General features: G+C 35.6%; 1 protein-coding gene across 2 annotated transcripts; it reads right to left on the reverse strand.

Moving 5' to 3' along the window:
- Nucleotides 1-1,724: 1,724 nt before the first annotated feature.
- atad1a (ATPase family AAA domain containing 1a) lies at nucleotides 1,725-8,023 on the reverse strand. 2 transcript variants are annotated; one of them, XM_042753622.1, is made up of 10 exons: nucleotides 7,824-8,023; nucleotides 7,148-7,332; nucleotides 6,730-6,828; nucleotides 6,294-6,414; nucleotides 4,795-4,995; nucleotides 3,652-3,758; nucleotides 3,470-3,559; nucleotides 3,321-3,371; nucleotides 2,555-2,721; nucleotides 1,725-2,250 (listed from the first exon to the last, which is right to left on the reverse strand). In XM_042753622.1, the coding sequence occupies exons 1-10, from the start codon at nucleotides 7,852-7,854 to the stop codon at nucleotides 2,118-2,120; spliced, it is 1,185 nt and encodes a 394-aa protein (XP_042609556.1). In that variant the 5' UTR covers nucleotides 7,855-8,023; the 3' UTR covers nucleotides 1,725-2,117. The 2 variants fall into 2 exon arrangements, with proteins under 2 accessions (XP_042609556.1, XP_042609560.1); XM_042753626.1 differs by having other exon boundaries at nucleotides 7,148-7,375; nucleotides 7,824-7,958.
- Between the last annotated feature and the right edge of the window lie 3,707 nt (nucleotides 8,024-11,730).

Here is an 11,730-nt window from a genome sequence, read left to right on the forward strand (position 1 = left end):
AGGTGGATCCTCTGCAGTGAATGGGTGCCGTCAGAATGAGAGTCCAAACAGCTAATAAAGACATCACAATAATTCACAAGTTCTCAACATAATTTCAGCTCATGAATTAATGTCTTGTGAGGTGAAAAGCGTTTTAACCGTCGAAATACCAGTCCATAATCCATAACACTTTCTGCAGTAAAGTTCTGCTGTTTTTTATTATTGTGATGTTTTTATCCGCTGTTTGGACTCTCATTCTGACGGCACCCATTCACTGCAGAGGATCCATTGGTGAGCATGTGATGTGATGCTAAATTTTTCCAAATCTGTTACAGTGAAGAAATAACTCAATCTACATCTTAAAGGCCTGAGGGTGTATATATTTTCATCAAATTTTCATTTATGGGTGAACTATTCTTTTATGACCAAGATTTACATATGCAGTAACAGAAGGTGCAGACCCAGGTGCAGATCTGCAGACCCAGATGCAATAACAGAAGGTGATTTTAACAACAAACTGCAAGCAGAAGATTTAAGCTCATTTCCCCTTCTCTCTTCAGATTGATAATTATTAAACAACCAAGTACCTGATTACCGAAATGGAACAACAAACATTCAAAGCAGAACAGAGCATCATTAAAGTATCTTCACAAGCATGGAGCTAGTGCTGGCACAGGTTGCCAAGCCAGCATATTTACATGTTAAATATATCACATTGGCACATGACATAAACAGCAACAACATGAATCTAAATATATAAAGAAGTTTCTATTCAATGTTTGATGGACCATTAATTAAGCTCCCAGACATGTTTTCTCTACTCCCATCAGCTGTCTTATAACACATACAGTAATCATCAAACAGGACACACTAGCTTAAATTTTTGGTGTGGTTTGGCAAAAGCAAAACTTTTTCCATTTAGAGCTGGAGAAAACCCAGAAACTTCTCTGAAGACAAACAAAACTAGTAGTTTCAAGAAAGAAGCTGGCCTTTGTGCCCATTTTAGTACCTGACAAATGAGTATTATGATGCTGGTTTGACACTTTGAGTGATATATTATTTATGTTCTGAACTAAATCTTTCAAAACACACTCAGACTTATATGAACATCAATATATGAAAGATGCTTAACATCTTTCACTATCCAATTTAAAAAAAAAAATGACAAAACCACAATGACAAAATGTAAATGTCTAGTCAGTTGGATCTCACAAAAAATATTTCACCCCAAAACCGAAAGATTTTGAATTATTCTTTCTAGTAACATAAAAAATCCAATTTTAATTACTATATTACAGTCTCAGATTCTCAGCTTGTAGAGCTGATCCCAGACGGGTTCTGAAGGCGCTGAGGCCTCGTGTCGTTCTGACAGCACTCACACACGTGACGTGTAGCCAAGTATGGTGTCCCATAATCAGAATATTTATATATAAATAAATGCATGTATGTATATAGTGAAGCATAAATACTTCTAAATCATATAAAATGAACCACATTACAGTAAAAATTTAGATTAATTGTCATGACAATAATGTCACAGTGTAAAAGAAACAAATGTATGGCCTAATTTTCTTTATGCATAATACTTCTTTCTTTTGATTTTGGGTTGAATATGACCCAGACATGTTCCAGACACAAATTATTATTATCATGGCCAAATTGGTATTGACGAAAGTCACACATGCACCATTCAGTTTAACTTTAGAGTAATACTCATGCATCCTAATAAGACAGTTAGACAATGCTCAGTGTTTCAGGAAACCTGGTCCTGATTACTAAAACATTTATAGATATAAGAAAGTTCATATTCCTCTCCATCATATCCAAAAAAGTGAACATCTGCTTCTACACAATATGCAAACAACAGTTGATCATAACAGAAATAATTTAAACAAGTTAAAATGCTCAAGAATAATGAAACTCCATTTAGTGTGTATACTATTAATGATGACTGTTATTATAAATATGCACCAGGTTACTGTCTTGAGTATCTGATTGTAAATGTGCAAACATATAATGTTTAAGATGTAACAAATGTGAAAGACTAAGAAAAATAATTTCAAAAGGAAATAGATGAGGCAGAAAGAAAGAAGTGAGAGGGATAAAATGAGTGTATGAGCGTGTAAAGTGAGAGGTTTTCAGTCCAGAGGCACCTCTCTCAGATTTGCTGGGTCAGCTGTAGCTGTGGCCTGTTTGGACTCTCTCATCTTATCTAGGCCAAACAGCAGGTCCAGTTGAGTCACGGGCCTCAGCTGCGTGCTGTTCACATGCCTGAGGACACACCAGAGGACACACCAGGACAAAATCAGAGATGTGTAATGTACTTTTATATTCATTACTGCATACTTATACAGCATTTCAAAACTCCTAAGAACACTTAAGAATATGTTGAACTCTTTCTCTTCTAACAAAACAGAATGAACCAGCTGAACAGCTACTTGAGATTAATGGGACAGATTTTTCCAGATATTATAAACCTCATGGTGTACAAGCTGCATGTTTTGCACAAAAATAAAATGTCACCATTGTGTGTGTGTGTGTGTATGTTTGATTATACAAAATATCTTAGACATACTCTTCTTCATCCAGCTGGAGCTGTTGTGCGATCTGTTTCATTTGCTGTTTGCGGACATAGTCTCTAACACGGTACATGGCAGCGTCCCTGCAAAGCTCTTTCAGATCACTGCCGGAGTAGCCCTCGGTTTGATCCGCTATTTCCTTCAGGTTAATTGCGTTACTTAACTGATGAAAAAAAGATTCAAATTAAATAATTTACATATGCACTACCGTACAAAAGTTTGGGGTCAGTAAGATTTTTTTTTTTTTTTTTTTTAAATGAATGCTTTTATACAGTGAAAATGCATTAAATTTCATCTATTTAAAATAAATACTGTTCTTTTGAAATGCGTATCCATCAAAGAATCTGGTTTCCATAAAAATATTAAGCAGCACAACTGTTTTCAACAATGATGTTAATTAGAAATGTTTCTTGACCATTAGAATGATTTCTGAAGGATCATGACATCATGTGACACTGAAGACTAGAGTAATGGATGCTGATAATTCAGCTTTGCCATCACAGGAATCAATTACATTTTAAAATATATTCAAACAGAAAATATTTAACTTAAACTGGAAAATTATTTCACAATTTTACAGTTTACTGTATTTTTGATTTTGTCTTTACAGCAAATTCAAAATCTTACTGACCCCAAATTTTTGAATGGTTGTGTAAATATATGGATTTCTGCAACATCACCTTTAATATAAGCATTATATTTTAAAACAAAACTTTTTGTGCAGGAATTGTGGTGCAGATGAAGAAGAGCTTAATGTCTTACATTTTCTCCAGACAGAATAAGTCTAAGGATTTCTTCTCTTTGAGCTGCATTCTGAAATTGGACCAAAAATAATTATGTTTTTATCCTGATTAAGACAGGCTGTTAACAAAAACAGAGCATAAAGGTGTGTGTGTGTTCAGCAGACTCACAGGCAGGCCTACATGAAAGGTCGTGGGCATTCTGCGCAGTATTGCTGCATCCACATCCTGTGGTCTGTTTGTGGCCCCCATCACCATTACCTGGACATTGACATCTCATTACACTTTTATTTTCTATTAATCACTTTTGAGGAAATGCATTGACCTCTGAAACCTACATATGTGTGTGTTACCTGGCTGCTTGCGTTTGTGTCTAGTCCATCCCACAGACTCATAAACTGGGCTTTCATCATAGCGGTGGCCTCATGGTCCATACTGGAACGATTCCTCAAGAATGAATCTGAAGCAAGAGACAGATTTTATGTGGATACACATATAATAAACAAACTATAAAATCAACCCAAGAAATTTAAACAGCATGAGGAAACTACAGAACTACATAAACAGTACAGTTCAAAAGTTTGCAGTCAGTGAGTTTTATTTTATTTTTTTATGTTTCTGAAAGATTTATCTTATGCTCATCAAATCTGCATTTATTTAAACAAAAATACAATTAAAACAGTATTAATGAAATTTACAATAACTGTTATTTTAATATATTCTAAAATGTAATTTAACCTATAATGGCACTGACATCACCCCAGACTTCAGTGTCACATGATCCATCAGAAATCATTCTAATATGCTGATTTGGTGCTCAAGATTGGTGCTCAAAACATTTCTGATTATTATCAGTGTTACAAACAGCACAGCTTAATATACTTGTGGAAAGTGTGATACTTTAATTTTTTCAGGATTTTTGGTGAATAGAAAGTTGTTGTTGTTTTTTTTTTAATAGTTTATTTTAATTTCTTTTCTTTAAAAAAATGTATTTATTTAAAATGCATATCTTTAGCAGAGTGCAACTATTTAGTCACTTTTAAACAAGATATTAAAGCAACTACTTAGAAACTTTTTTGCAATTTCAAATTTTCAGGATGTCATTTCATATGTGGTACTGACTTAAACTAATTAAAATAATAAACTTTTACTGTTATTTCAGCTAGTACACTATGATAAAATGCCTGAGAGACTCTGTGCACAGCGTCCACATTCTTCAGTTTCACAGATGATGGGACACATACACTATTATTCAAATGTCATCAGCATTGAAAAATACTGCAGTCATTATGCAAATGTACATGTACCACGTTTTCCATAAAACCCATGAATATAAAACACCTGCATATACATAGGGATTACAGGCAAGTTTATCACCGTAGTAGTGCTGAGTGAATTTATTCAGAACATTCAAAAAGCTGACATTGTAACATTTTTCCTATCTGTCTGGAATCCCTAAATATTCGCCAGATATTTAGACCATATTCAGTAGTTACCTATTTCATCAATGAAAATGATACAGGGCTGAATTTTGACAGCCATAGAGAATACAGCAGCAGTCAGCTTCTGCGATTCGCCATACCACTTGTCAGTCAAAGTGGAGGCCTGGAGATTAATAAAGCGGCATCCAGATGCTTTCGCTGTTGCTTTTGCAATTAAAGTCTTTCCACATCCTGGTGGCCCATACAATAATACACCTGGGAGTCAAAAAAAAAATTATGAATAACAATCTTTACTTTCATATTTCTCCTATATTACTACTACATGTACAATAGGGCTGCACAGATTTGCTTTATTATAATTTCATTTGAGCAGATTTACTCATCAGAGACTGCAAAACTCTAACATACATATTTTCTGGCGATTATTATTAGTGCGGAGAGAGTGTGGTTGCCAGATTGAGTAAATTGATTAAAGGGTTACTCCACCGCAAAATGAAAATTTTGTCATTAATCCAAACCTGTAAAAGCTTTGTTCGTCTTCGGAACACAATTGAAGATATTTTGGATGAAAACTGAGAGGCTTGAAACTGTCCCATAGACTGCCAAGTAAATAACAGTGTCAAGGTCCAGGCAAGTATGAAAAGCATCGTCAGAATAGTCCATCTGCCATCAGTGATTCAACCGTAATGTTATGAAGCAACGAGAATACTTTTTGTACACAAAGAAAACAAAAATAACTACGGCGTACACTCTTCTGTGTCAGCCGAGCTGCGCCGATGCGCTGTTTTCATTCAAACCAAAGCGTAAATACACGTAAAAAACATATCCTTGTGGCGCAGCTGATATAGCAGAGCGTAAGCCGACTGCGTACAGCTCAGATTTGCCAAAATGGCGCTATGCTGATTTGGAGAGACACAGAGGAAAGGAATTGTTGAATAAAGTCGTTATTTTTGTTTTCTTCGTGTACAAAAAGTATTCTTGTCGCTTCATAACGTTACCGTTGAATCACTGATGGCAGATGGAGTATTCTGACGATGCTTTTCATACTTTCCTGGACCTTGACACTGTTGTTTATTTGGCAGTCTATGGGACAGTCTCAAGCCTCTGTTTTCATCCAAAATATCTTAAATTGTGTTCCGAAGACGAACTAAGCTTTTACGGGTTTGGAACGACATGGGGGTAAGTGATTAATGACAAAATTTTCATTTTGCAGTGGAGTAACCCTTTAAGTAAACACTGGACAAAAATTGCATTTATATAAAAAAAAAAAAGCTTTGATTGGGGGATTTAAACCCTTGAAATCTGGCAACCCTAAGCATGAACGCTTGTGACCAATACAAAATAACGCAAATAAAAAAAAATTAAAATCAGATAAATAAATAAACCATTATGCAAATATTGCAGATAATAATGCCTAATTAACTGAGAGAAGCAACAAACACGATCATGATAAAAATGTGATTTATCGTGCAACCCTAATGTACAATAAAAATAGGACAGAAAACACACACTCCAATAGAACTGTGATTTCATGTGCTTTCTCCGTGTCTCACCTTTGGGAGGTTGCAAGAGTTTGGAACCACAAAAGAGGTGACGTTTCTGGAAAGGCAAGATGACAGTGTCTTGCAGCTCTGAGATGATCTCATCTAGTCCAGCAACATCTCTCCAGGTCACCTTACAAGGAAAGGAAGAAAATATCATACAAGCTACTGATGACTTGGAAGTCCGGTGGGAGGCCAGTGCTTATAATGATTACAGGCCACACCCTTATGGGTGCAAACAGAGAAACGACTTCCAATCTGTCAACACAATTCAGTTCCAAATCAGTTTGAATAATAAAACTAAAGCTGAACAGACAACAACCAATGACATAAATCTTGTCTTTACTACTACTAAAAGCAAGTCCTTTCTACAAAATTCTGATGTAATGAGAGGCACAGTGTGATTTGATGAAAGGTTTGCACTGATTACAACAGTATTGGTGGTTACTTTGATGCTGCGTGGATCGACAAGATGAGTTGCAATGTTCATTTCATACTCCGTCAGACTGACGCCCTCTACACCTATTTGCTTCATCAACTGCTCTGCCTGGGGAAAGTAAGAGAACATGATATTTAGATAGATAGACAAACAAACAAACAATAAATAAATGAGTCAAAAATTGAAGACATTGATTTAAAAATAAATAATTTAAATAAATATACCATGTAATAATTCACAACAAATAATGTTCAAGCCATAAAAGAATCAACTGTTTTCGAAACTCCAAATCTTTTTTTCATTCCTTTTAAGCTCTTTGAGCTACAGGATCACATGAAAAGTTGTATTTAAATTGAATGTATTATTTGAATATCAGTTACTTCCACATTTATTATCAACACACATTCAGTAGCAGAGATATCTTTACCCTCTTCTTGGCCTGGTTTTTTTGTTTTTGTGTCGGGTCAAAAGCCTCCACCACCCATTTGATGCTGTAGTATGTTGCAGCTCCAAAGATGGTCAGTCTCACCAACATCCCCACCACCTCGTTCCGGGTGAGAGGGCGGAGGAGGGCGTCCCGAGGAATGTCACTCAACATTTTGGTGCACCCCGCTGTCAGCCCATTGGACAAGAAAAACAAACTGGGTGTGTCACTCTAGAACAGAGACGGTAGAAATATTCACAGTGACAGTGCATCTAGTACATGACACTGACCTCTATCTTGATTTCTTGTCATACACCTAAAGATCCAAATTTAAGTGGATTGACCATTAATAACAATTTACAGGCTTCATATTTAGCTATGCATGAAAGATATTCACAATAAAACAGTATTATTGTAGAATATTAATACTGATATATTCGATTAACCAAATAATAACGACGCCAGCAAATAATATCGCCGTATGTAAAAATATATTTGAACTGCAATTCATAATAAGAGAGAGACATCTTCCTAAGGGACAAAAATCAATTGTGCGATTAATAGATTTTTTTTGTTAGAGACGCTAATCACATCACGGAAACGTCACGAGTGCCACGAACAGTCTCATAAACAAGACATAAACATCAAAACACAGTACATTTATATAAAATTCACTCACATTTTACAGCATCACTGTAACCCACACACATCGACTTGTGTACCGCACTACACGAACCGTCCGGAAAGAATCTCTATAAACACAGGTTCCTACGTCCGAGTTTATTTATTTATTTTTTGTAATTAATACAAAATGTCAATAAATAAATAAATAAACGTGACGCTTGCTTGCCCAGAGTGTAGCTTAGTTTAACACCCATTTAAAATACCTTGCCTATCGACATAGCAAAATAATTATGTCCATCGTACACTGGTTTCAGCTGGTCTCCCACTCTGAAAAAGCTGGTGGCCACAAGAAACACTAGTCAGACCAGATAACCTCAGCTACGACCAGCTGATTTGATTTGATTTGATTTGATTTGATTGTTGTCTGTATATCTGACCTAAACAAACAAACAAAACAAAAAAAAAAATGGATATTTGTTTATTTAGGCTATTTTTTTTTAATTAAAGTAGTTGTGTGTGCAATAAGCGCCAACCACTGACTAAATTAAAGGAAGTGTGTTAAGCAAAACTATCAAACGATTAAAGAGCAGCCATGATTCTTTTGGAGCACACAGGGGTTTTATTAAAAACCCACATCTGTTAATAATAATAATTTAAAAAAAAAAATGCAACGTAGGCCTACTTAGCCTAAAGTCTAGCGCAGCTGGTTGATCTGCACACACATTTCCTCAGTACATCATCATCATCACAAATACAACATATTAGGTTTGTTTTACTGACGTTCTTTACCCTCCTATTGGTTCTGACGGACAGTAATGGACACAATCTTATCAAGTTGCCAACCCAGCCCTCAGTTCCTTTACAGACCACATGAGGGCAAACTTGGCATTTTCAAATAAACTAGTGTCTGAAAGAACGTCCGAACACTTGAGACTGTATCAGCCTCCATAATAAGCAAGAAACGTGGATGCATGTAATATATTTAAGGTTAATTAAAATGGAGAATTGATGCTTGCTGGTATCAACGAGTCATTATTTTCAAGAACAGTGACTGGTTTTGGCTGCAAGCCAGTAAATAAACTAAGAATCGTTGTGTTTGATGAGTTGCCATGGTTCTCGCATCCTCCTGTGATGGATGCAAACTGGGAGATGCACTCATGTAATTTCTTCAATCTTTCAATTAGCGGAGAAAACTGTGTGCACTTAGGCCACATAATGCGGCAAAAGTGAATTCTGTTATTAATCTGTTCGTCTATATTTTTAGACATTTCTGCTAGCGCTCTGTTGGCTGCTATTCAGAAATATTATGTTTGTAATTATTCTGTTTTTAGTCGTATCTGGGCTAAATGGATAGTATTCTTTTTTAAAGGATAGTTAACTAAAAAAAAATATGAAAAAAAAAATACTGAAAATTATTCACCTGCAACAAAACGTCTTAATGATGGATTAATTACAAACACGTAACTTTTCACTTCTCTAGACGTTAACTGACGGACTGGAGCCAAGTGAATTACATTACTTGTGGTTCATTATGTTTTTTTTTTTTATCAGATTTTTGGACTCATTCTGACGGCACCCATTCACATAGAGGATCCACTGGTGAGCAAGTGATGTAATGCTACATTTCTCCAAATCTGTGTGGATGAAGAAACAAACTCTACGTCTTGGCTGGCACGAGGTTTAGTAAATTTTCAGTATTTTTTTTTTATTTTTCCTTTGAAATGTATTTTTAATATAGCGTAGAACAGTGTTCGCAACCATTTTAAATTCATAAAATGTTTTATTTTGTAATGAAAAGGGATATTCAAGAAACTGTTATTTTCTCTCTCTTTTTTAATATTTACAGATGATTCAGAAACACAACGTTGACAACATCCCATGATGATGTGTCTGGCAATGAAGTGTAGTACCACTAAAAGTGCAACAAGAGACCTGCTCAGCATCCTCTATCATCTTAGCTCAACACCCCCAGTCCTCCGAGACTATAGTCTCTCTCCTTCCCCGACTTCAAGTCACCTTTGCATTGTACGTGACCTAAAAGGATCAAGTAGTTCCTGTGGGAAATTTTTATGGTGACTGTTCCTGTCACCTCTCTCTCCTCTGTTGATAGCAACACAAACTATGACAGCAGTGTACACTTTAGAGGGAACCGGATTCCCAGAGCACCCCAAATCTAATCTTTTATTATACTGAGGATTGAGGCCATTTTATTTTTTTTGTCGCTGTAATTAAAAAGCCAATCAAACTGCATGTTGAGAAAAGTGGTGCAGAGATGAAGATGATTCCATCTTCATCCAACATCAAGCATATTAAAAGCACAGTCTGTCACAGATTCATGCTATTTCTTGAGAACCAAATAAATAATATTCCATATCCATTTGTTCTTTCTGCCTGCTGTACAGTATCTCTATTGTTAGTGTAAATGAAGTTCCTGGTTGTCAGTGACAACCCTGTCCACCAAACACTTCACATGATGCAACGCTGCCAGATCTCTTTCTCAGAATTCACACTTTATATGTGTGCAGGTCTCAAGGCTTGAAATATGCATCTGGTTGCATTTGGTTAGTTCTGTCTCTGCTCATAGAGAAAGAAGAAAACCTTTTTATACTTTGCTATATGTGATAAACACACCGTGATCTAATTAAATTTTCAGTAAAGCTGAAAAAAGAAAATATATCTGTCACAATGAGGGAAGAGGCCCACTGTGTGACAGAAAGGACCTGTAAAATAAAGAAATATCAGTAACTATTGGACATTGAAGTACACTCTCAAAAAACATACAGAGGTACACTTTTGTACCTCTTTTTTTCTGAGGGTGTACTTTGTTTTTTTAGAAACATGAATATGCTTGTAGGACATTTGATTGTTTTTTTTTTTTTTTTTTTCATTGAAGAAAGCAATATTATTAATGATAGAGAACTTTTATTATTATTATTATTTATTTATTTATTTATGCAGCTTTTCACTTCACAAGACATTAATTGATGGACTGGTGTCGTGTGGATTATTGTGATATTTTTAACAGCTGTTTGGACTCTCATTTTGATACCACCCATTCACTGCAGAGGATATGCATGAGCAAGTGATGTATTGCTATTTTTTTCCCCAAATCTGTTCCAATGAATTTAACAAACTCATCTAAATCTTGGATGGCATGAGGATGAGCACATTTTCTGCAAATTAAATTTTTTTGTTTCCTTTACATGCTGCCGTGGGTAAGTGCAAAACTGTGTGAAAAAGCACCAAATCATGCTTTCATTCTTGATTTTTAATTGTCACTTATATGCTAAGCCATAAACTCCATAAACTTTTTCTGCTAGAGTTTCTCCAGTGTGATGACTCCAGTCACCTGCATTAATCAGACAATACTTGATATTCATAAGCAAGCCACCAGCTTCAACCTTTTTTTTTAATACAGATATCTTATGAAAACTAATTTCTGTATGATGAAGATATAGAATTGTCTATTAGTGCAACTGGAAACAAATTTGCAGAATAATGTTCTTGCCAAACAGATTTGCACAAAGCAAACCGGTAAGCGAGCAGCCCAATCAAGAACATAATGGTGTAGCTGATTTGACTTCTCATTCAAAAATCCAGTAATAAACATCTGATTTCCCAGATGAGTTTTTTAGAGACTTATGGTAATGTTGGGAGAGGGTTATCGCTTTTATTGTGAGGGACATTTGGGTTTCAAGGGAATGAAGGCCCTTTACTGAACAAACACAATTGGCTCTTTCCAGCTCCCATTCGTCAGTGTGACAGTGCTTGTCTGGTGGAAATGAATGGACTAATAGAGAGAACACATTTAGGTTGCAAATTATTCCTGGCGCATGGAGACAACTCTGACGCCAAGGTGACAGAACATGTTTGGCGGACTGTCTTTAGCAATGCATCAACTTGAACACAATGGCTATTAAAAAAAGGTTTTCAAACTAAGGACTCATATAAGTGATGACAAC

The sequence above is a fragment of the Cyprinus carpio genome, chromosome A5 (genome assembly GCF_018340385.1).
Source record: "Cyprinus carpio isolate SPL01 chromosome A5, ASM1834038v1, whole genome shotgun sequence".
Classification (NCBI taxonomy): domain Eukaryota; kingdom Metazoa; phylum Chordata; class Actinopteri; order Cypriniformes; family Cyprinidae; genus Cyprinus; species Cyprinus carpio.

Excerpts from the sequence above, each read along its gene's own strand:
- atad1a (XM_042753622.1), bottom strand. The coding sequence starts at position 7,854 with ATGTGTGTGGGTTACAGTGATGCTGTAAAAT. Across the intron at positions 4,996-6,293 it reads ACTCTTGCAACCTCCCAAAG|GTGTATTATTGTATGGGCCA; the intron begins GTGAGACACGGA and ends TTTGACTCCCAG. Across the intron at positions 2,251-2,554 it reads CTCCAGCTGGATGAAGAAGA|GCATGTGAACAGCACGCAGC; the intron begins GTATGTCTAAGA and ends GTGTGTCCTCAG.